Source organism: Pararge aegeria, chromosome 4, assembly GCF_905163445.1.
Source record: "Pararge aegeria chromosome 4, ilParAegt1.1, whole genome shotgun sequence".
Classification (NCBI taxonomy): domain Eukaryota; kingdom Metazoa; phylum Arthropoda; class Insecta; order Lepidoptera; family Nymphalidae; genus Pararge; species Pararge aegeria.
Window position 1 is genome coordinate 12,696,521 of NC_053183.1, and position 25,671 is coordinate 12,722,191.

The 25,671-nt window shown below is 35.9% G+C and overlaps 2 protein-coding genes across 5 annotated transcripts; both read left to right on the forward strand.

The window, feature by feature from the left end:
• Nucleotides 1–663: 663 nt before the first annotated feature.
• On the forward strand, nt 664–17,315 carry LOC120623391 (elongation factor 1-alpha 2). 4 transcript variants are annotated; one of them, XM_039889399.1, is made up of 11 exons: nt 664–786; nt 4,553–4,765; nt 5,726–5,875; nt 6,770–6,989; nt 7,354–7,499; nt 9,246–9,378; nt 10,182–10,297; nt 11,010–11,099; nt 14,100–14,220; nt 15,038–15,204; nt 16,142–17,315. In XM_039889399.1, exons 2-11 carry the CDS (start codon nt 4,592–4,594, stop codon nt 16,211–16,213), a joined length of 1,389 nt encoding a protein of 462 aa, XP_039745333.1. In that variant the 5' UTR covers nt 664–786; nt 4,553–4,591; the 3' UTR covers nt 16,214–17,315. The 4 variants fall into 4 exon arrangements, with proteins under 4 accessions (XP_039745333.1, XP_039745335.1, XP_039745336.1 ...); XM_039889401.1 differs by lacking the exon at nt 664–786 and adding an exon at nt 788–841; XM_039889402.1 differs by lacking the exon at nt 664–786 and adding an exon at nt 1,541–1,562.
• Nucleotides 17,316–18,750: 1,435 nt separating this feature from the next.
• Nucleotides 18,751–22,790, forward strand: LOC120637835 (glutamine--fructose-6-phosphate aminotransferase [isomerizing] 1-like). The gene has a single exon (XM_039909866.1). It carries the CDS (start codon nt 18,977–18,979, stop codon nt 20,999–21,001), a length of 2,025 nt encoding a protein of 674 aa, XP_039765800.1. The 5' UTR covers nt 18,751–18,976; the 3' UTR covers nt 21,002–22,790.
• Nucleotides 22,791–25,671: the final 2,881 nt, after the last annotated feature.

Consider the following 25,671-nt stretch of genomic DNA (forward strand, 5'->3'; position numbering starts at 1 on the left):
AGAAACGAAGAAGTGGAATGATGGTTGATGGTAGGTCATAAGATTGTTAGGCGAAGGCTGTGTATGTTTTAGTTTCATTTAAGCTGATACGTTCTCGATTGTAGATAACCTTGCATGGTGATAAGATGGTGAAACTTACACTGTTTATCAAATAGGTAATTTCCAAAATAAATGTACTATACATTTATTTTGGAAATTACTAAACTTTTCAGATAAGTATAAAATATACCAGATTTGTAAGAATGAATAAGAATAGGTATATTTACTAACAAACAAACTCCTACTTTTAACTACTAGTAGTGGTAAATGGTAGGAATGTATTGCTATTTATTATTCTGTACTCAAATCGGTCATTGGAGCGATGAGTATTCAAATCCCTAACACTAGGTTATCTTTGTACGCTAATAATAAAGGCTCATTAGAAAATAAAAACTTATGTATTATCAAAGAGAATATAAACACTACGATACTATGATATACCAACAGATTATACTCTGTGTCAAGCCTGTTCATTCATAAAAAAGAAAATTTGTATTTCCGGTTTTTCACATGAAGTCATACGAACTATTAATTTTAAATCTGAGTTAAATAAACAACCTAATAAAAGAGGAACTCTTATAAATAATAATATCTATTTTCAGACGCAGTTCCCTAGTTGGGATACGATATTTGTATAATTTTAGTAAATATGTGCCCAATTTGATATTATTGATTTCATTTCCCGGGCGAAGTTTCATAGCGCATGCTTGAAAATCGCCAGGAAAATTCTCCACTGCGGCTTCGTAGGTGAGTCTCTTAAAATTTTCTGATTATTTACTGTTTTGGGTGTAAATATATACCGGTAAGCATGATTATAACAAATTCATTTTCACTTATAAGAAATATTTACAAAAACGCTCTATTTTTGCATATTTTCTTTTCAAAACATCAAGATTATTTTAAATTACGCAATTTATTTTCATGTTTAGTAAATATTAATTTAATAGATATTATTTTTTTTAACTTATCTAATGGCTTTGGAATATTCATCTCATCATTAGAATTATGCGCTTTTAAAATGTAAATGGGATAATATGTACTTAAGATACTTATCTACTAAGTAGATGCCATATAAGATATTTCTTATGCATTATTGTTGTACAATAATTTGCCTTGGATTCTTCTTCCGCGGTATTCTTGCCTCATTTTCCACTTACATTTAGTATGTGAACTTGAACTGATTAGGTTTACCCATCCATTTTTCTGTCTTATACATTACTTGGCAGATTTGATATGACTATTATACTAGATTTTCGTATTTCTTATATGCTTTGAAATATATAAATGTTTAATAATGCAAAATGGAGGCGGAGTATACCGGCATTGCCCATGTGCTAACAAGCGATGTCTCCAGTAGGTCCATGCCACGTTTGCGATGCGACATACAATTTCCGATTTGGCAAGTCGACCTATGTCATTTGCAAATACGTCTATTTAAATGCACATAGATTAAGCCAGCTAAATTTAGATAGTATGCACTCGTATCTCGGGAAGTCGTGACAATAATCGATGCGATCTGTTAGGTCTATACGCAATATCCCAGCTGATTATAAAACATTTCAAAAGGCTAGCGAACTGAAAGTTGTAATAGTTTGATCTACTTTTCCTTTCAAGAAATCTCGTTTTGTGATAATTTGATAGAACAATTAAAGAAGCTTTTGCGCTATTTTTTTTTCATCTCCAAAGATGGTATAACAGTCACTAAAAGGTAATGCAAGTGTTACAAAATCGATTTAAGGAGACATGTAGGTACCTATGTTATGAGATCCGCGAAGTGTTCTATATTTGGAGCTCTGATAAAAGGCTGGCTGTATCGATGCCCCAGCGTCCTGCGCACGCCCGTAGCACCTCGGCCCGGAGATTTGCTGGCAGTTCAATCGAAGCCTCCCACTTAGTGAATTGCATACTCGGGCTTTTCAATGTACATAATATTATTCAATTTTATTTCGTAGTGTAGCAGTACATTTGTTTCTGTGCTCTATTTTATAATCAAGGCTCTATTTTCTAACAAACTCTCTGATTAGTTTTAGTAGGTATATTTGGGAAATACGGGTAGTTTTTCTGTAAATCATTTGTGTAACCGATTCATGTTCTCCGACCCGGAGCGGCCATTACCTATGTGCTTAGAAATGTACCTCGGTACTTACCTTTTCGAGTGCATCGGTGCAGTTTATATCCAATATTTTATGATGTAAAGGGACCTTTTTTTATGCCGCTTGTTTGCGATAAACTTTGATGATATTTTTTAACAATTCAGCTCCTTTAATTTTTGGATAGGATAGTAGGAACCTATACAACTGTTAACTGGTTTAATAGAACCTATTAGTATCGTATTGAAACGCGTGATCGTTTAGCGGTGGGTGTGTCTATGCCGGTAGGTTGTGATGCCAAGACGCGTTCGATGCCTCTCACCAGACCATACCTTAGAAGTTTAACGTTTTGAATTGAGCCCTGAAGTAAACCTGGGACCACGCACTTAGGGTTAAATCACAAACCACCGCTGCTTGAAGATGTCCCCAAAGATACTAAAATAATTTGAACTCATAAAGTACCTAGGTATGGGTATTGAAGTTAGTTTACTTCGCAGTTCATCGCAACCTTCGATGCAAAACTATGTAAAAGTTGTTTTGTTTGGCTGGTAAAAGTCAAAATGCACTGCCGCACTAAATGTTGTTTTGGTGATTCGTCCTTACAATAATAATCAATCTCAAAGCTATCAAGGTTTAGTGACAGTGTTCGATGAGAATAGACGTTAAGGTCTCATTAATTTTTAACATCCTGTTCCGGCTCGCTAATTGAAATCATTTATTCATTCCTAGTTGGATACTACCGGTTGTTTGAAAGTATCTTTAATCGCTACCTAATCAAACATTTTAACGATGTGTTGTCACTCAATCTCTCTTAGATTACCTAAAAACTCACGCAAGTTTTATCATCAAATATGACTCTAAATTTGGTTATAGATACGTAACTTAGGGAAATCAGGATCTATTGCTTTAAGCTGCGACTGAACAACCTATTCTGAACCATTTTTATAGTGGCTGACTCCGGGCGAACAGTGAAATTTAACCGTGCAGTCGAGCAGTTGCCACACAAAATCTGACTAAGAACTGCCGACTGCTAACAGCTAAGCCCTCCACTCAGGTTCAGCTCCACTCAAGTAGTGCTCATTGAAAATCCATGTTGCTTCTCGGACGGCGCGCAGTCGCGTTTCTTTTACATCGACTACTTAGACTGCGTATCATATTGGTCCATTGTATTTGATGCCGTATAACATTGCCTAAACTAACATTAAACAGTGCCACTGAAATCCCAACTTCTCATCATCTACTATGAGCTAGCTACACCAAGTATAACATATTCCATTCTGCTCTATGTATATTCTATATAACCACGGTTAACCTTTTTTAAAACCTACGATTGTGCTAGTAGTACATAAGAAGTGTTTTTTCGTTGGAATCTATGTTCAAACAGTGGCATTGGAGCAGTCGTGTTAACTGCAATCAGATCTCTACCGAAACTAGTTCTCAAAAGGTATCTGAGAAAAAAATTTAGTTCAGGGATTGTGTTTTCGAACGACATAACGAACGAAAAACTAATTGTTGAAATGTGTGTTCTCCCTAGTAAAAAAGACAAATATTTGCATGCCTCCGCATTCGAAAAAGCAATAAAAGAGAAAGTGTATGTTAGAACATACATATAGATATCTAATAAGTTATCCTCACTAAAATCGTTAATATGTTGTTTTGCGTCATGGGATTGTCATGGATTTTAGCAGGGAGAAAGATGGACCGGAGAGTGGCATCATCTACTTTTTATCCCAAAAAATGCACTCCTTTTCCTAAAGCTGAAGCATTATTATGTTTTAACCTTTAAAGGCTTGTACGCTTTCTCATATATAATATAAATAAGGAAATAGAATTTCAAATAGTAAATAGCACACCAAGCCAACCACCATAATATTTTTAAATCTTAAAAAATTAACCATCATTAAAACTGAGACTGCAAATCTAGTAAACTGTTGATCGAAGCAAATAGGTACATGTCACAAAGTGGTAGTAACTCGAATATCCAAAGATAATGAAAAATGTATACATGGAAAGTACTTTTCTGTCCTCTCAAACTTGTTCATTTCCTAACCTGCGCAATAAATGTCTTCTAAAAGGTCAGCACGCAAGCGGTTGAAAGAGTTGTGTAAGCTTCTAAGTAGGTAGTATTGACTTAGGAATGGAAATGGGAAACCTGCTGAATATATCTACATTAATTCAAAGTCAATTTCATTTTGCGATTTCCAATTTCAGTAATTGATTTGTATCTTTTACTTGGTTGTTCAAAGAACAGCAGCCTACACGGCCGGTATCAAATAATGCCTTAGTACGCTAATTTGGACGCCGTATTTTTTATGAAATGGTTCTTCATCATTCTAGCAATGTACCCGGTACTAACCTGAGTCAGAACATTACCTTTTTAACCTGCACACACATCTTAATATTATGCCCTTTGATTTTACTAGATCCAACTAATTTGTCGTTAACGCGCTAATTTCTTCAAAATGGGTAAGGAAAAGACTCACATCAACATCGTTGTCATCGGCCATGTGGACTCCGGAAAATCCACCACCACCGGCCATCTCATCTACAAATGCGGTGGTATCGACAAGCGTACCATCGAGAAGTTCGAGAAGGAGGCCCAGGAGATGGGCAAGGGATCTTTTAAATATGCCTGGGTAAGCAAAATCTTTTCATTTGAATTCCTTTATGATGTGTCGTTTTATTTCAGCTAATAGGTTAAGATTCTTTATTCCATAAAGTCGTAGAAATTCACTTATTACAGTTTCAGCAATTTTTTGGCCTTACTGAAGTGAGGTTGCGTGTTGTTACAGCTCTCGTAAAGATTGGTGACGGTACGCCATTTAAGAGATTTGAAAAGGCTAAAACTAGGTAAACACGACGGTAAAAGAGTTATAGGGAGTGGCTGAATATAAGCGGCACTAGACTAATGTTTTTGAAATCCCTACAAAAGACATCCATTGGTTGATATGATACTTAAAGTGACAAAATAGACGACTTGATAATATTACCCTGAATCAGAATCACAAATTGAACGATTTAAAGTTGTTCTTGCGGTTATCTTTATCCGTAAAAAGTTACGAATCCTCTAGAGCAACAACCCTTTTTTTTTGTTAATTTGGTATCTATGTAGATAAAAGTTTAAATAATACCGTACTCTTTTGTAGCACATCATTAACTAAAGTTTTGAAACTTGGCCATACTTTGGCTAAATTTATGTGGCGTTATGCCTAGCAGTTAAAAAATGTACAGAGAATTTTCTAAGCGCGAACTACATATTAAGAAACTTCAATATCTTTTGTGCAATGTCAAAACCAAAACTTAAAAGACATTGTCGATTTAGGCATAGACCTCCTGTCTTTTTTTGGTGAGGGGGAATTAGGACAAGGATTGACGGAATAATTAGGACGTTGATAATAACCGGGATCGACAGTTTAACGTAGCTGCTTTGTGAGACAACGCCAATGATATAACTCCAGGTTTGTAGATAATTTCTAAGTTAGTATTGGTCCGCCCCGGAATTCGAAACTTGACCTCTCGATCCATAGTAAAACTTGCGAACCAATGGACCAACGAAGCAGAAGTTATATTTGTTTGACTTGATTTTAAATAAACAGGTATTGGATAAGCTGAAAGCTGAACGAGAGCGTGGTATCACCATCGACATCGCTCTGTGGAAATTTGAGACTGCTAAGTACTACGTCACCATCATCGATGCACCAGGGCACAGAGATTTTATCAAGAACATGATTACCGGAACTTCTCAGGTGGGTTACAAGATTAGATTATATCGTGTATCAGGGTGCTTTTTATTTACATTAGAAGAACCCAGTTCCTACTCATTAGAGGTGCAACTTTGGAGTGGTGATAGCCCTACAGTGAGTAAGTGAGTAGGACTTTGACTCCACTCTCTGGGGCCGAGTTCGAAACCCAGCAACGCGCATCCCTAGCTTTTACAAGTTAAGTACGTGCGTTTTAAGCAATTAAAATATCATTTGCTTCAACGGTGAAGGAAAATATCGTGAGGAAATCGGCATGCCTGAGAGTTCTCCATAATGTTCTCGAAGGTGTGTGGAGCCCAACGAACCGCACTGGGCCAGCGTGATGGACTATGGCCTTAAGCCTTTCCCACTGTTGGAGGAGACCCGTGTTCTGGAGCGACCCGGAAATGGGATGATATGATGATGACTACTATTTATGTCTTAACTGATGATATTTAGACTTCAGTAATGTAGCGAAAAAAAATGGGTGTAACGTTACGGTGCTGTCACATTTATACACAACGAGTGGTTCAACCCGTCTTCGCACGGGTCCAATGTAGATATTAAAGGGCATTTCGGTGTGCAATTTTGTAGCACATTAATTTTATTGACCTATCTAATAGCCAGTTTTAGCCAGCGTTTACAATGTAAGCGTACAAAAATATGTTTGTTAATTTGTTCCAACATGACATGAAAAATTTTTGAATTTCTTTGCCTTTATCCTCTATAATACGCTTATTTATTACATACAAACCTTCCTCTTGAATCACTCTATCTTTTGCTGAAGACTTGAAATTTATTGCGTACTTTTGAAGATCTAAGTAAGCAATCAATGGGAATTATGTAAAGAAGATTTTCAATTCTCATACTTAAGAGAATCATCTTTTTCGTTTGTAATAGGCCGATTGTGCTGTTCTTATTGTTGCTGCTGGTACCGGCGAGTTTGAAGCCGGCATCAGTAAGAACGGCCAAACCCGCGAGCACGCCCTCTTGGCGTTCACTCTGGGCGTAAAGCAGCTAGTGGTGGGCGTTAATAAAATGGATTCAACCGAGCCCCCCTACCACGAGGCACGTTATGAGGAAATCAAAAAGGAGGTGTCTTCTTACATCAAGAAGATCGGTAAGTGTCTTGAAATATGCATTAAATTTATTTACACACACATAGTATTTATATGTGTAAAAAAAAAATTCAAATCGGTTTAGCAATTTCAAAGTTTATCGATTACAAAAAACAGATAAATCTTTCCTCTTTAAAGATTCACGAGGCACCAAACCCATCAAAAAAATGCAGACTCTGAAATCCCTATAAAAGCACAGTACCTTAATACATTTACTTTGTCTAAACGGATCACATATTATGACTACCTACATCCATTGGACAGTGAAGTTTATTAAAAAAGTATACCTATTGTTATAAAATATATCTCGTTTATTATAATAAGTAAGACTTGTTTTCGAATGCATACAAATGAGATGACTTTAAGGTTACAACCCGGCCACCGTGGCGTTCGTGCCCATCTCGGGCTGGCACGGCGACAATATGCTGGAGCCTTCTGACAAGATGCCGTGGTTCAAGGGGTGGACCATCGACCGCAAGGAAGGCAAGGTTGAGGGCAAGTGCCTAATCGAGGTAAGATCTAGGTTAATGCCCCAACAGCTAAACTAATGTTCGGCAGCTATGACATCACTAATTAGATAATTTAAGGAGTTCCAGTATTCAATACTGTGGCGACAAACGAGCTTAAATATATAATCTTGACTCATCTCAATAGCGTTGATTACGATATGATCATATAATACATTTGAAGTACCTTTGTACCTATTTAATAAAACTAGTAATTGTTTTTTTTTGTTCGCGATACCTAGCTATGCTTGAAATGAATGAATGAATCAATACACATTTATTGCACACAACAAAAAGTACATAGAAAAAAAAGAAAAGTAGCAACCAATGGCGAAGCTAAAAAACAGGTACAGAAAATAGTTAGGTGTTAATAAATTTTCTATTGCCAAATATTTTAACCTACCGAGTATTTTACGTGCTGTACACAAATTGTTGTGATGAATTTTATTAGATCTACTTACAATTTGTCATCCACTTGATTGGATAAAAAGATAAGCCATGTTGGCATGTAGGTAATTTTTAAAGTTTAGGTAGGTAACTACGCATAAGGAAAATGATATGTTAACTATTGAGTAAAAATCAATTCGCCAAACGATGGTTCGCCAAAAATAACGTAAGTGTTTTTAAATCTTAATGCGGTGATAACCAGGTATATAGAAACAATGATAAATTCCTGAGTATCCTGAGTATATTCATCAAAATCCAATTCTCTGTGCGGAAGATCCGAATACAGTTGTTACATCCCCTTCTCTTCTCGCGGGTGTTGAACGATGAGACTAAGAGTATGTATAACGAAGAAGACAGCAGCGCCATCAGTACTAACACGACCATTTACTTTGATCACCAACCCGTCCGGCCAAGGTCGTTGTAACATCGGATGACCCTTCCGTTGGTCCAGCTGTTGACTGTTTGACTGTTGATAAGGATCCCTCATTAAACAGGTTGCCTTAAGAAAAAATAATTAACTATTCAGATTGGACTGGTGATTCCATCTTGATATTAGCATCTTCTGCATAGGTACCTACTTCATCTCTACGATATTAGTAGCCGGTTCGGAGCAATAAAAAACCTTGAATCCTCACTAATAATATTATAAATGTGAAAGTGTGTTTGTTTGTTTTTGCTTCCTTCACACCCTAACTAAGCAACCAATAAAGTTTATTTTTGGCATAGAGATAACATAGATTACTTTTTATCCCAGGTAAACAAACGGTTCCCACGGGATTTGAGAAAAACTGTCTAGCTTTGACTGTACATTAAAGATTTTTGCAGAAAAATAACTGAGAGACGTTACAAATAAGTATTAGAAATCATAAAAAAAATTTTAGATTATATAGTCTTTTTGTCTGTGTTTTTTCTCTTGGTTTGTGCGCGAATTACTCGTTTGAGTGCAATTTGGTACATTAAAACCTGATACTCCGGATTGAAATTAAATATACTTTTCATCACAAAAAACAATAGGATTTTCGGGATAGTCGATGGAAGTCTCTTGTATTTAACTTCATAACTCCGCCGGTTTTAATAATTTTTCTTTCACTGGGAATGGTTTTTTAATAAAAATTTTAAATATGCACAAATTTTGTGAAGATCTGGTCAATATTTTCAATTATTTACCCGTCACTTAGGACTTATTTAATTAATCACAAAGCCATTAAGTGTATTCAATTTGCGCTATTGCTAAGTAGTAGTAAGTGTTACTTATCTCCATTTTCTTCCGTTTATTGAGCGATGTGCTTCGGTTGTGTTATGCAGGCTCTAGATGCCATCCAGCCTCCGTCCCGGCCCACCGAGAAGCCACTTCGCCTGCCCCTGCAGGACGTATACAAGATCGGCGGCATCGGCACCGTGCCCGTCGGCCGAGTCGAGACTGGGATTCTCAAACCCGGTAAACTTTGCTTCAATTCGTACCACGATGGTCAGGTAAAAATGCATTGCCGAGTAACTTTCGAGGCATTTGATGTACCTGTAGCGACATAGAATGCAATACCTACAATTATTTTTTTCAAGTCAAAATCTCCTTGGATTAAAATCGGTGTCCCAACACGTAGCCTGGTGGCTGGCCCATGGGAAAGCTTTCAAATGGCTATCTTACTTATAGACTCTCTCAGTAGACAAGATGTATTTAGCGAAAAGTCCGGAAGTGAACAATCTTCGGATCTTCGGAGTTAGCCGTTCGCTACCAAATTTTTCAAGATACCTACTTAATTTGTTTGTTTTATCAATTCCTCAGAAATCGCTCATTGCACGGAAATATTCTACAACAGTATCTTTAATAGGTATAAGGTTTATACGCTCGCGATAGTAGCGATCATTTTCGAGTATCGAAACACCGTAATGATAGCTCTGCACAGAGTTGGCAGGATTAGCGACTTTTAAGACAATTTGAATAAGGTCTACTCTACTTCAACGTCAAAGGATTTCGATATTTAACAAGGACTCTACTATTACGCGCATTCAAAACCTATACTAAGGTCACAGATGAGAAATGAAATACAACCCCCCGATGTCGTCGAGCCCTGGCGCTCTTCTTATGGCGAGCTCTCGCGTTCGCCCAACTCCTCCGGTGACGCCGTAGTAACGCCTCATATGGTTATCGGCAAGTTTCCATCCGAAAAAGAAAAGAAAAGATTAACTATGTTATGTTACTCCATCTCGTATGAGTTCTAGTAATATTTTATATTTCCGTAGGTATGGTGGTGGTTTTCGCGCCGGCCGCCATCACCACTGAGGTAAAGTCTGTTGAGATGCACCACGAGGCTCTGCAGGAGGCCATGCCCGGAGACAACGTTGGCTTTAACGTTAAGGTAAGGGATTCGTATAAAGGCTGATAACATTGTAATGTTCATTAATTAAACTAATCTTTAAATGCGAGACTAGAAATGTATTTTGAACCATTTCATAGTTTGAATTAAAAGTAAAGTAATTACAAGTGTAGGAACGTATTTAAATAACAAATATAAAAAAAACTCAACTGAACCAAAAAAATATTCCTCGGTGCCCCCTTGTGGCCTTGAAACAAATTCAAAATTCAAATTCAAAATTCATTTATCTCAAGTAGGCCTAATTTATAAGCACTTTTGAAACGTCAAGTCAGTCTGTTTGTAGTAACCACTGGTTCGGAAGATTCACTGAGAAGAGCCGGCAAGAAACTCAGCAGATTGCTCTTTTCCAACATCGTTTTATAGTTTAAGTTTTTTTAACAATCTTTAGAATTTTTCTGTTTTGTGAGAAACATATCTAAAAACCCGTTTCGGTGGTGAGAGGGCTGTAATAATTTAAGATAATGGAAAGCTTATGCCGACTCGTAAGTGATACTAGTAGATCTGGAGCTGAGAGATCATTTCTATCAACTGTGTTCCCTCGAATTACGATTTGGGAGTAGGTATTAGAAAAGGGCGTAAAGGAATTTTTGAAAACCTAACCCTCACTGCCTGCTCAAATACTAGAGACCTGTATTGTATACATAGGCATTCCGTAAAAATAATAAAATTATTTATAATTCTTGTTTTACATTAGAACGTATCGGTGAAAGAGTTGCGTCGCGGCTACGTGGCCGGTGACTCGAAGAACAGCCCCCCGAAAGGCGCTGCTGACTTCACCGCGCAGGTAATTACAAAGTTAAACCTAACGTAACCATTTTCGGTAGTACGAATTAAAGAATACCTTGAACCTATAGAAAAAAAAGGAAAGAAAAACTTTTATTTGGGTATACACACAATAAAATTAAAATTAAACTTAAAGTCTACACAACAATTACATGAAATTGTATTTGGAATGAAGGGCGTACGAAAACCCACCATTGGGACAGCCTTAATCTTATTCTTATTAGATTTGGTCGTACATGACTAATGTATAAGGTGTTATATATAGTACTCAATGATTTATAAAAATTGTTGTTAAAAAACTTAACTAAGTATGCCAAATCTCACGCTACTTTTGTGCACGCAATATTTAAGACTTATGACTTGAATAAGATCAGGTTTTCGTACATCTATGTCATCTGATCTGTCGTCTGATCGAAAACGAGGCAAAGCCGAAACAGGACAGGACTACTAAGTTTTCTCTTGTCGTTATAATATTTAGATAACTGTATATAGATTTAAATCTATATGCAGTATCTCAATATTATTACGTCAAAGAAACTGAAAAGTCTCGAAAGATGGTCAAATCAAGCATCAATTAAAATATCTGTGAAAGATGGAAAACGCTCAATTTAATTCGGTGGGTCGACTGTAAAACTTGTGAAGGATCATTGGTTAAATTAATATATCTATAAATATTAAATGTAAAAAAGTTAATGTATAGAATTGCTGAAGTTATGTATTTTATTAAGGATGGAATAGCGGTACCAAGAGAGTTAAAAAAAAAAAATGATTAAACTAAAATTACCGATTCTGAATCGTGGTATCTTTTTCCACAAAGTTTTTTTAAGAATGGATAGCAGAACTGTCAATATAAAGTCAAAGTCAAAGTCAAATATTTCTTTATTAAAATAGGCACATAGATGGCACTTTTGATGCGTTGATTATATACAAAATGTGCACATAGCAGTGAGTAGTGATGGCGATAATTACATTCGTAAACTTAAAACTAAAGCTACGTGGGTTCTAAACGCGCCCTGGTCTAAGAAGAAGCCTACAACAAACTTAGCCGGGTGTTCTTTTTGTTATCACCATCTCCCGTTCGTATCGTTTAAGTATAATGTTTGCAGTTGTTGCAGTTTAGACACTGTAAGTATAACAGAATAGGCACAAGTGTCACCAGCGAAACAGAAAGCACTGCGAACTGCGACTGTCACATTGTCTCAGTCATTAAACAACAATCGACTTGCTGGTTGCAGAAACCTTAATTAATAATTAGGTATGAAAAGTCCTGTAAAGATAGATTCAAGAATTTGTCAAACCAAAATGATTATTGAGTCGGTTAGAAATTCAATGTTTCGTGGTTGCTTAAAGTCTATATTCTGAAGGCGAATGAATTTATTATGCGGTAAACCAACTTTTCAAATACCTGTTTAAGAATATAGATTATAAGTAGATAGGCACCTGTCTACTATCGAATTCCGGACTTGTTTTGCAATAATAGTAGGTTTGCCACCTTGCGCAAGTAAGCTCTTCTAAATTTACCTATTAGGGATATTATGTCATTAAAAATAAATTATTAAAAGTTATCACAGATATTCTAATGAGGAAGCCATAACTAATTGTCAAGGTTGACAAGTTTTTCGACTCGTGATTATAATGCAAAATGCATTAAAATAAATTTTATTTCCATTAAGTGCCTACCTATTATTATAATTAATTAACATATTGCCATTTGGCAATATTATTATACCTTCCTATTGGATAATTCGATACATCCATGGCGTTGGCGAGTTTGCATTCCAGTAGACATAAACATGGAATGGGATAACTCCCTTATATTATGAAAATTAAGCTTAATTTGCTATACTCTGCGAACAGCGGTACTCACAACAAGTCACAATGACTTAACAATTATTCATTGTAAAGTCAACATCTCCTTAGGATGCTCCGGTTTCGTAGCGAAACGTGCGTAGAGGCTACATTGCCGAGGATCTGTATGGTGTGGAGTATACGGATTGAAGAAATTATAAATTACACCATACAGATTCTCCAGCTGTTCGCGGAGTATAGCAAATTAAGCTTAATTTTCATAATATATTATGGATTTCCGCAAAGTAATGCCTGCTTCTATCAAATATTTGGATAACTCCCAGTTTCAATGTGGTAAAGTGATGCTCTAACTCGCAATTCTTAATTTGATATGTCAGCCCTATACGGACAAAAATAACAAGAACACATTCCATAAATTTCTATCTGACTTTAACTACTAAAATTAAATAGCATAGATAGCCCAAGATGGTTAGTATACTTTTCCAAATGACTTAATAGACACCTCCAAGTTTATGTCCTTCTCTAAAGTAAAAACTCACCTTTTTCATATGTTATCCAATAATACAATCTTGTACCCTGACGTAATTTGTGACGTAAATTTTGACAGCTTTTTGTAGAGCGATGAGATTAAAATCATGACAGTCATCTTTTCTGACAATCAATGCTGTGTTAATAAACATGTTAGTACTTTCTCAATTACAATATTTAAATAAATAACTTATCTGTTTATACTTTTAAAACGGCCATGAAGCAGTCACTTCTCGCTGTTACACTTAACATAATATATTTCTATGTATTTTTTTAAGCACAGTTCCTAATCTTTTATTATTGTTTGTTGCACACCCATTCTTCTTCTCGGGCAATCTCATTTTTTTTTATTCCTCTACAAGTAAGCCCTTGACTGATGATGCAATCTAAGATGGTAGCGGGCTAACCTGTTAGGGAGTCTGGTTGTTGTTGGATATGGTTTCTAAGGCATTAGCGGCACGTCTTTGTCGGTAGGGTGGTAATTAGCCAAGGCCAAAGCCTCCACCAGACAAAAGAGAGAATGTAAAATAAAATATATCAAAGTAAAATATTTTATGAAGAGGAGTTTCCTTGTCCATATTTTCTCTTGATTATTCTTTAGATATACTAATTATTTGATACTAAGTCAATTTAATATAACTTTGTTTACCTACTGTCCGTGTAGGTGATCGTGCTCAACCACCCAGGGCAGATCAGCAACGGCTACACTCCGGTGCTGGATTGCCACACTGCTCACATTGCTTGCAAATTTGCCGAAATTAAGGCGAAGTGCGACCGCCGTACCGGTACTGTACCATACACTCTATTTTCTGTACTTATTAAAACTCAGCTTAAACATAGTCTATTTTTTTTAATGTAGGATTCTTATTTCAGTAAGAGTCGATTTTCGTGGTTGAGATTTCCATATTGATGAGCCCCGAACTCTGTCATACCCGTATGGACTATTTCGACTTCATGACCTGGATTCTGCTACGCAATAGTGTTGTACAGGACACTAAACAGAACTCTGTGAACCGTGCACTCTGTCAATAAATGGATAGGAAACTACCATCCACTCTTTATAGCTCTTGAGTAGAAAGTTTTTTGGACCTCTATCCACGTTTGATTATATCAGATAATAAACGTCCGATACACTTCCAACAGCTTCTGCAGGGCTATCACGGGCAGGAGACAAAAAATATATCACCCGATTATATCCCCAGGGCATATAATTAACTTGTCAAGCACGGGAAAATGGAATAAGAGAAGTATATCCCCGTTTATTAAATTCTGCATAATACATGTATAATTTCCACTTATGCGCCAGTGATAATTGATAAAGCTGTGGAAGAACAGATTTTTTTATTCTTTCCCTGGGATATAATTGTCTCCTGCCCATGCTAGCCGTGCTGTAGACTTGTAAAATTTTGCTATAAATATAGTAACTTTTAAAGCTTCTTCGACTCCTAACAATGTCATTCTGCTGTCTGTTTCGGGGATTAAAAGGTCGAGTTCTTTTACTCGGAATTTTCTTTATCCAAGAACCAACCACCCAAACAGTAGCGTTTAGTGTTTGAAGTGTCGTCTCGGGAGATTCCTTAAAGTTTTTCTTTAAATGCGCAGGCAAGACCACCGAGGTGGAGCCGAAGTCGATTAAGTCGGGCGACGCAGCGATTGTGACCCTGGTGCCGACAAAGGCACTGTGCGTCGAGTCGTTCCAGGAGTTCCCGCCTCTAGGACGCTTCGCTGTGCGCGACATGCGCCAGACAGTCGCCGTCGGCGTCATCAAGGTACCTTCACTTAATATCGGATACCTCACTCCTGATCATAATATTAATTCTTTTCAAAATTCCGTTCCCTTTTTAAAAACTTTAGTCTTCTTTTCGATGTAAAAAGTTTCCTCGTTTAAAAAAAAATGTATAAATAAGAATACAGAATAAGCACTTGACAATGGTTCAATCGCTCAGCGCGCAGAGCCAATAAACCAAAAAGAAGAAGAAGATACCTCATTTCGACTGCCCAAGCCGGTGGGCCACCGCAGTGAAATACCATCGCCTATACACAGAGCAATACTTCATAAATAGCATGCAAGAAAAGGGGTACGTCCTTCAACGTGCCGCTTTGTTCCCATCAACCTATGGCGTAGGTGTTAAGCCTCATGTGCCTGTAATTATTCTACCCTTTATACCGTAACCGTAATAAGCATAATAGTACTGCCCCGGAGAAGCTCTATCGCAAGATAAGCTCTACTACTACTACTACTACTCGTGTTTATAGCAGTTTAAAAAGCAATGATGAGAGAGTTGGCGACAAAGACCTGGGAAACTACCATAGCTTAAAGCAGTAATGTTTTAATACTATGTAACGATGCGCTTGATACAAAATTTATAATCCCTTTTTTGGGGAAGTCAAGACATGTAACTATATGTTACATGCCGTTTTATGCGATGATAGTAAGCTCTATAATTGTAAGTGATGATAAAGGTGGAATGAGCTTTTCTTGAAGATGCCTATTTACTCTTACATTGAAGGTGACATTGATCCGTTTTATTTTTTGTTTTTTGACAATAGAATATATTCTGTCGAACCTCCGCAGCTCTCTACCTCTCATCCTTGCATCTCGCTGGAAAAAACCATAATTTTCCTCAATATTATAAGCCTCGGCCAAAAAGAGATCCTGTACACATTGTCCGTCTTTATGCCTAATTCTTATAATGATTGTTACAGAGCGTAACCTTCAAGGAGGTTACTACAGGCAAAATCACCAAGGCTGCCGAGAAGGCCCAGAAGAAAAAATAACTATGGGGCATCTCATTAAATTCATCGCAGCCGGTAGCCATATCCCGCGGTGCTGCGATCCCCCTCCTCCCGCCAGACCCCGACACCCCCTCCGCCCTCACGAACCCCCCTCCCCCCACGGCCAAGCCTTGCCCCCCTGTGCCCCCTCGGAGCCGCAGCACACTTGCGCGCGCCCGCAATCGGAGCTTCTTGACTGGTGACGTCACTCCCCTCCCAAAGTCGTGCATTTATCGGAACAAGATACTCAAGTTTATTCGTTTTAGTTACGTGTACGTGTTAAGTTTATGTCTCTTTGCTTATTTTAGGCGTAAGTCGTTCTCCAAATATGTGTTTCCAGTGTCTAGTTTACGTTTCATACGTAACGTTATATTTTTCCATCGCAAGGAGTTTAGGAGGAAAGGCGACGGAATTAAAATTGAATATTTAAGCTTTTATGATCGCCTCATGGTTGTACTCGAGATTTTAACAATCCATTGTGTCATAATGAAAATTCTAAAAGTTTCCTTGTTATTTTTGTTTATAGCATCTATTTTCTTTATGTTTTAAGAATAAATAATTGTACATGGTCTTACACCTATTGTATGTATGAAATGTGAAGTAATTTATAACTTTTAATATACTTACCTCGTTTTATCGTAATATTATTGTAAACTGGATTAAGGTTACATAAAATGTTCATTTAATTAGATAAAAATAAGTTATTTTCGTAAGATTGAAGAAGTGATTATAAGTAGGAGTTGAACATCAGAGTGTAGAAAATGGGGGTAGTCGGTTCGAAATCGACTGCCGGTAGTTGAATTTAGCCATACGTTGATAAAGCGTTAAGAACGTTTTGATAGAAATTTGATGACTTTGTAAAGTGTAAATGTGATTTTTGTTCCTAGGTAAAAAAACTATACTTACTCTGATATTTTTACAACATTGATTCGCCTGGAGATGGTAAAATACAAAGGTTTAAAGATTCAATTTAAATTTCCATGACTGTTAGAATTTCACATAGGCAATCAAAATCTTAAGCTAAATGTATCTTTGTAATTTTTTCAATAATTTTGTAAAGACCTTGATCCTGATAAACCAATAAAGAAGCTACTGGTAAAACTTACTTTTTATTGTCTTTATTGACCTCACGAGTGATTCGGTAATCTTACCATAAACCATCTAAATATTTGGTAGGTATATCTATACAGCTCTACTAACCGTGGAGTAAAGAGCAGGAGAGAAAAATATATTTAAAACTAATTTAACTAAATTCACGTCAAAATAAATATTTTACTTTTCCACGGGGAATACTGATAGAGTAAAATTAAAAATTTAAGGAACTGCCGGCTTTTAATGTTTTGTACATTATTCTACAATTCATATTACACTTGTAAAAAAAAAGTAATTTCCCATTTTGTAGTGGCGGCCATCTTTGACCGATTCTCATCAAACATAACATGACAGACCCGATTAATTCACCTTTCAAACAAAAATTAAAATCGGTTCATCCGTTCGAGCGTCTTATAACACCGACCCGCTGTCGTTTTTGCGTTGGGGGTTTCAAAGAATGGAAGTACGATTGGTGTACATTCTATTCCCTACCTGTACAAACCTATATCAGCCTGCATATCGCACTAACGATGATCCCACTTTAGCAGCACAAAACACAGCATTTTTGGTGGGTGAACTGTGCTAGTGTAGTGGTAGTGTTGAATTTAAAAGAAAAAATGTTGACAAAGACTTGACGATGATTATAAGTAAAATGTCTTTAGATCTGTTTGGTAACTTGGCCACTTGCCATTGCACCTACTCATCGAGACCATAAATCAACCCAAGGACGAAAGCAGTCTTACTTCTGCTACAGTAAGGTTAGTAAAAATGTTTTTTACTTCAGCGCTCATGACGTATATTATAAATGGGAAACTGTATGTTTGTTTCTTCGTTTGTTATTTTTTCGAGTTTTATTTATTTATATCCTTATTATACTTACAGCTAGCCAAAACTTATGTTCGACTCAACCGTTGAACCGATCTTGATGAAATTTTTCACATATGTTGCACAGCTTGCATCCTGGAGATGACTATGCCATTCTCATAAAAGCGAGTTGCAAATAGAATACATTTTATATTTTGCCCGCGGAAGTATAGAGTTCCTGGGGGATTTTTTAAACCAAAATAAACGAGATCGAAATCGCGGGCAACCTTTGAATATAAATATTTTTTTCAAAAGTTTCCTAACGTGCTGAGTGCTCCTAAATTGGGATGAAATAACTTAAACTAGTTATTAAATAATAATTTATGTAGTTCTCTATGGCGGGCAACGTCATGTCCTCAAGCAAAGATTGCAACTATTGTGACTACCGCTATCGAAACTGTTTTGTATGAACACGACAGGTTGTCAGAAACAGTTTTCCTACTATGTATATCCATATTTTCCTCTTCGCTTATTATCTATGGTTTCCGGAACAACTGTCAATTTTTGACGTAACAGTGACATTACCACTTGACAGAATAAATTGTATTGTATTGGTTGTCAATGTCATTCACAATTTACATGAACACCAAAAACAAGTTTTTGCCGCTGCTTGCGGATATTTACGATACCAACAAGTTACGATAACGAAACATGATGACGTGTGCTTTGCCGTAAGTGAAAGTAACTTATTAGTGGTAGGAGTCATATACGAAGGTCTTCAATATCGGTTGTTTGTTGTACCGCTCACAGTCTCGGGCTCGTTGTGGTATCGTGCGCTCGGTTCTACGCTAACGTTCGGCTTCGTTTACGATGTGTGGAATTTTTGCATACATTAATCACCTGACGCCTAAGACCCGGCGAGAAATCTTGGAGTTACTTGTGAATGGATTGAAACGTTTGGAATACCGTGGATACGACTCTGCGGGTGTAGCTATCGATGCTGCCGACCTTAAGGATATTGCTGTATTGAAAAAAAGTGGTAAAGTTGCCGCACTCGAAGAGCTCCTACAGGAACAAGGTGCCGAATTATCTGTTGAAGATTCCGTGGAATCCCATTGCGGTATTGCTCATACCCGTTGGGCAACGCACGGGGAACCCAGCGCAGTGAACTCGCATCCGCAGCGCTCTGGAGAAGACAACTCATTTGTTGTGATACATAATGGAATCATTACAAATTATAAGGAAGTCAAAACCTTCCTTGAGAACAAGGGCTATATTTTTGAATCCCAAACTGATACAGAGGCTATTGCTAAGTTGGTTGACCATATCTATGGCCAACACAAGGACTACAGCTTCCAGGAGCTTGTAGAGCAGGTAATTCAACAACTAGAAGGAGCTTTTGCTTTGTGCTTCAAATCACGTTACTTCCCTAATGAATGTGTAGCCACCAGACGTGGTAGTCCTTTGCTTGTAGGAATCAAAACAAGACGTCGTCTTTCCAGCGACCATGTGCCTATCATGTACACTAACAACAAGGCTACCAGGGGAGTAGTGCCGTCTGTGCCACGTGTTAACAGTCATGCTCACTTTGAGCCTGAAGAAGAAAGAGATGTTGAATACTTCTTTGCCTCTGATGCCTCTGCTGTTATTGAACACACAAACAGAGTGCTGTATTTTGAAGATGATGATGTAGCACATGTTAAAGATGGAGTTCTCAGCATTCATCGTATGTCGGGCAGTAGCACAGATCCTCATCAGAGAGAAATCTTCACACTGAAACTGGAATTACAACAGATAATGAAAGGAAACTATGAATATTTCATGCAGAAAGAAATCTTCGAGCAATCTGAGTCCATTGTAAACACTATGAGAGGTCGTCTCAATTTTGCTAATGGTACTGTGACACTTGGTGGCATTACTGATTATATACCTGAGATTAAACGTTGCAGAAGATTGATGCTAATTGGATGTGGTACAAGTTACCATAGTGCAGTAGCTACACGCCAGCTACTAGAAGAGTTAACAGAACTGCCTGTGATGGTGGAACTGGCTTCAGATTTCTTGGACCGAAACACACCTGTATTCCGTGATGATGTATGCTTCTTTATTTCCCAATCAGGTGAGACTGCTGATACTCTTATGGCACTTCGTTATTGTAAACGTCATGGTGCATTGATTGTTGGTATCACTAACACTGTTGGTAGTTCCATTTGTCGTGAATCACACTGTGGGGTGCATATCAATGCTGGACCTGAAATTGGTGTTGCCTCCACAAAAGCATATACATCACAGTTTGTATCGCTTGTTATGTTTGCATTGGTGATCAGTGAAGACCGAATCTCATTACAAAAGCGTAGAGCTGATATTATTGAAGGGCTCCATGAATTGGACGGTAAAATTCGTCAAGTGTTGGCATTAGACGATAAAGTAAAGGCTTTGGCAGAAGATCTGTACCATCAGCGTTCATTGTTAATTATGGGTCGTGGTTACAACTTTTCTACTTGTTTAGAAGGAGCTCTAAAAGTAAAGGAATTGACATACATGCACAGTGAAGGCATTATGGCAGGAGAGTTGAAGCATGGCCCACTCGCGCTTATTGATGACTCCATGCCAGTAATGATGATAGTAATGCGTGACCCTGTTTACATAAAGTGCATGAATGCGCTTCAGCAGGTGAATGCCCGCCAAGGCCGTCCGATTGTTGTTTGCGAGGAAGGAGACACTGAAACTATGACCCTCGCGTCTCGCGTCTTAGAAGTTCCAAAAACTGTGGATTGCTTACAGGGAGTTCTCACTGTTATTCCCATGCAACTTTTAGCGTATCACATTGCTGTCTTACGCGGTTGTAATGTTGATTGTCCTAGAAATCTCGCTAAATCTGTTACTGTTGAATGAGTGGTACTATTGTTATATGTGTATATATTTTAATAATTGTCGATCTCTAAACATAAGCGCGTTCGCAACGCTTTTAATTTGTTTCGTATATTATGTTTTATTAATAATTATATATATAAGATAATCTGCGCAGCTCTGGGCCGTTATGAAAACATTTGTAAAAATGTTATAAAGCAGGAGATACTTTGCGCATTATAAAAAATAAAGATTAAGCCTAATTTCCGCGACAAGTGGATATTTTGATGAAATCCTTATTTATACTTTGGCAAATATATATTTTATGTTTTTATTTATACGAAAGACCAGAACTCCTTCCAACATGCTTTCTTTGCATGTTTCGTGCCGACAAACACTGCATCGCTGCATCATCAGATGTTGTTTTTATAAATCATAATAATTGCATTGTAAAACCAACAGCAAAATATGTGTGTAAAGAGCTTTATCGAGGATCTACGGGCTGTGTATGAAAATGTATATAGAAATATCTACAAATACGAAATACAGATTGTTGTCATTGTTCATTGTTACTTTTTCAAAGCAAATTGTAAAGTCGAGCTTTTTCGCACAAAAAAAGTTTATTGTGAATATAAGGTAAAACGGAGTAAAATAAAAAAGTTAAGCGTGTTTTGGACTTAGTGTTCCGTACCAAGACGCAAAGTAAATTCAAACGTTCCAATTTTTTTTTTAATTTTTATAATTTGTAGTTATAGCGGCAATAGAAATACACATACTGTGATATTTACGGTTCATGAGATACGGCTCGCTGCCAAAGATATGGCTTAAAAATAGGGTCCTGTTGCGATTCTTCGGGTACGGAACCCTAAAAAGAAGTCCATTTATTGTAATAATACATTCCAATGGAATTCATTTCAAGTTCGTGTATACGTACTCACTTTGCGAAAATTATGTTTTTTTTTTCAATTAGGTAACGTAAACAATTGACCACTTAAATTAACGCATTTTTCAAATAATGATATTACATTCCACTGTAAATTATTATTATGCTAAGCTCATTAAAAAAATAACGAAATTTTTGATTAACAGGTATTAAATATATCAAGGCTGCCTGCGCCTTTCATTTCTCATTTTTAACAAATCTGTGTGCAATAGTGTAATTAGAAACTATTGCGCACGCCATTCTTTAGAGCCTTAGAGATCTTGTAGGTTAAAGGTTTGTTTTATATATTATGAGGTGTGAAAGAAACCTTAACATAATAATTATGACGGGAAATACTCCTATACTTATTTTAATTTTGTTTTATAACTAGATAAGTTAGATTAAGGCAATTGAGAAAATAGTTTTTTTTTCAAACGGATATAAAATATCTTCTGACATATTGAACGATACAATGACCAACATTTGTATGTGTAATTAATATAGAGACTTGTTTATATTTTACGAAAAAATATAGAATATATTATTATCAACTTAAGTGTGTAGCATTTACATAAATAGATGTTTAAATTATTTCTAATCTGAGCGCAGTTTATAAATAGTTAATATTTTCGACACTATATTTTATTAATTAAAAGAAAATATTGCATTTTCACCAAATTAGTTGGAAATGTTTTTATTTAAAGACGGAAATAGATATTACTTCCAATCTGTTTATCTATAAACAAGGAAATGTATTTGATAAGTGCCACTTGGTTTGTATCGATAAAAGTGATTTTGCTTTTAAAAAGATTGAATTATGTACTCGTACTATGATAATGTTATCTATATATTACATACGACCATAGATAATTGTTTATCAAATACATTTTTTGCCATTGTCTGGTTTTTAGTGGGTAACTAACCCATTTATCTATTAGCAAATAACTATTTCTTAAACTGGACAATAAGTCCATTTTCCATATTAAATCTATCCTTAATCTATGGATTTATTACGTAGCAATGTTGCTATTGTCAAAAATTATCTATACAATTTCTAGCAAAACACAAAGCCACTTGTCAATACATTACAGATAGATTGAACATAGAAACCGAACGTTAATCAACTTTTTAAGTGTCTTTTTATAAAGTATAAACTCATTTTTTTACTTTTAAGTGTAAAGTTGCGTTTAAAAAGAAATGAAACCGTACTCTTAAAGCTTTTAATTAGATTCACTTATTTGATTTTTTTATTTCAAAAGTATGTTTATTATTTTAATTTTTTCCAATTTAAAAAAAATCTTTACACAACATCTCTAAATCTGCACATTTTATTCGGCAAAAACAATCCTTTCGCTAGTCAAAACAAAATTACTTTTTTATAGTAAGATATAAAATAAGTAATATTTATAATTAAATTAATTATCGTGCTTAATTCTTGATTATGTATTTAATAATTATACATTGATGATAATAGGTACCCTACCTACTGCTTGTTGTATAAACTCCAAAAAGGACCGAGAATATTTCTTAGCGTGTTTTGTTTTAACGACGCTCACTACCTATTTATAACATACCTAAATATTTATTTTATCTCCATATTTCGTTTCCAAATTTAAGTTTTTTAATTATATATTTTAATATAAGTACACATACAATAAACGTTCTTTTATGTGATAAATAAAACGAAACAATATCAATCATTTGTTTACGCACACATTCGTGTAAATGCAATACATAGAGATTATTATGTTTTTACTTTATATTTAAAGGAATTTTACGAAAATTTATAAATCTGTGCAACAGAGGATCACGTTAATATTAAAAATTTATTTTTTATTTTAATAGAATTATTTTAAACAAATATAAGTAAATAAGTACTTAGTAGTTGTTTTATTTCATTCTTATATCCTTTATTACTTACCACGACCCTTATCTGAAAGTTCAAACCGGGTCTTCAAATCTAGTATTTAATTTCATCTACAGCCTGTTGTAGTGAGGCTATCGCCGTTTTAAATTGTAAGCGAAATATATGAAGGATAACTAAATTATTACTACCCTTGTATTTACCTACCAAGTAGGAAATGGTTACTATTGACATATATGTCATACACATATTGAACCGAAAATTAGTAATATAGTAGTATAATATATGTTTTAAGAAATCTAGAATGCCATTTACAATCTTCGAATAGCGTTGATATGAACTCCTCGGTTGAACTATTTTTATGTTTATCATAAAAAACAAAAATGAACGCCGTTATCTCGCAAGTTTATTAAATGGTAGAGAAATATTAAATAGCTCTTTTAAATTATATCTTAAATTATGTCACTAGCAAAGTATTGTTGAAAATGCAATAATGAAAATAACCCGTATTGGAGCAGCGTAGTGGGTTTATGCTCGTTGTCATCATATAAGTATATGAAAGACTTACAGTGTGATGTTAAGTGATAAGCTTCGTGAACCTGTCCAAAACAAAGGAATTACCTATCTAAGTAGGTAAATAATTATTAGATTTTTTTTAGCAAATATATAAATACAATAATTAAGTATAAGTTTAGTTCCAACGTACGAAACCCTCTATGCGCAAGCTTACTTGCACTTTGCATGAAAATTACTCTAGTTTTTGTTTTCCTAATTTTCTAGATAAAGATTAAAGTAAAACAACATATAAGTTTGAAAATTCTGTCAAATCTGTTGCACACTAAAATCTTGGATCTGAATTAAATTAACAAATGTAAAAATTTTACAACCCTTTTCCATAAATAACAATGAAAGTAAACTAAAGAATTATTATTAGACTTGTCAATTTAGTATAGTTTTGGGAATTATGAAAAACAGAATTGGCACCGCTAACTTGCTATTACACTCGCACCTGATAGATGCAGATCATCTGTATTTGATCAGTTTCCTTAATTAATTTCTACATAATAGCTATGATTTTAAACGGACTTTTCATCGTCACGCTGAGATGCAAATTGATCTCAGGAAGATGTATCTGTCACCTTTGCCTTTTACACATACAGGTATTTAAAAATTAAACACGTTTGGAATCCGAATGTCATAATATATCCAGTCTCGGTTTCAAGGTCGCGCATGCGCTGTTATGACCATACCTTACTAAATAATAGTCGAAAACTGGTAGCTCGACTTGCTGCTTAAAACATATTTATGGAATTATGAATTGACTAGCCCCTGCCCGCGACTTGGTCTGCGTGGACTTCAGAATTGTTTTTAAACCTTCGTTCTTTAACAATTTTTAATCCAATGCAATTTTTAATATTTGACACATCGGTTTAAAAAGAACATGTCCTTTTCCATAGCATAGGTGACATGCATACCAAATTTCAGAGCTGTGTGCCCGCGGCTGAGCTCGTAAGCAATTATCGATTTTTCTTCGGGAATTACATAAGACTTATTGACTTACATAGATAGGACAAACGGTGATAACCCAGTGAGTTAAAATATCATTTGCTTTATAACTGTGAAAGAAATGGCCATTGTGGATGGTGGACAAACATTGTTGAGAAATCTACAGATAAGGCTTAATCGGCTTTGGTTGTAGATTTATGGACTAACGTCTTGATATGATATGCAATCTAGGTATCGTCTAAATCGAAAGAGGTAAACGTATCTAAGTCTAAAAACTCAATAAACATCTCTAGGACCCTTGTTTTTCCTTTATTGTATCTCTCGACAAGTTATCCCTTCACGTCTTATTGGAAGGATGGCAACTAGCCACAGCCGGACCAGACAAATTATAAATTGCACCCGCCGGAGATCGAACCCGGGGCT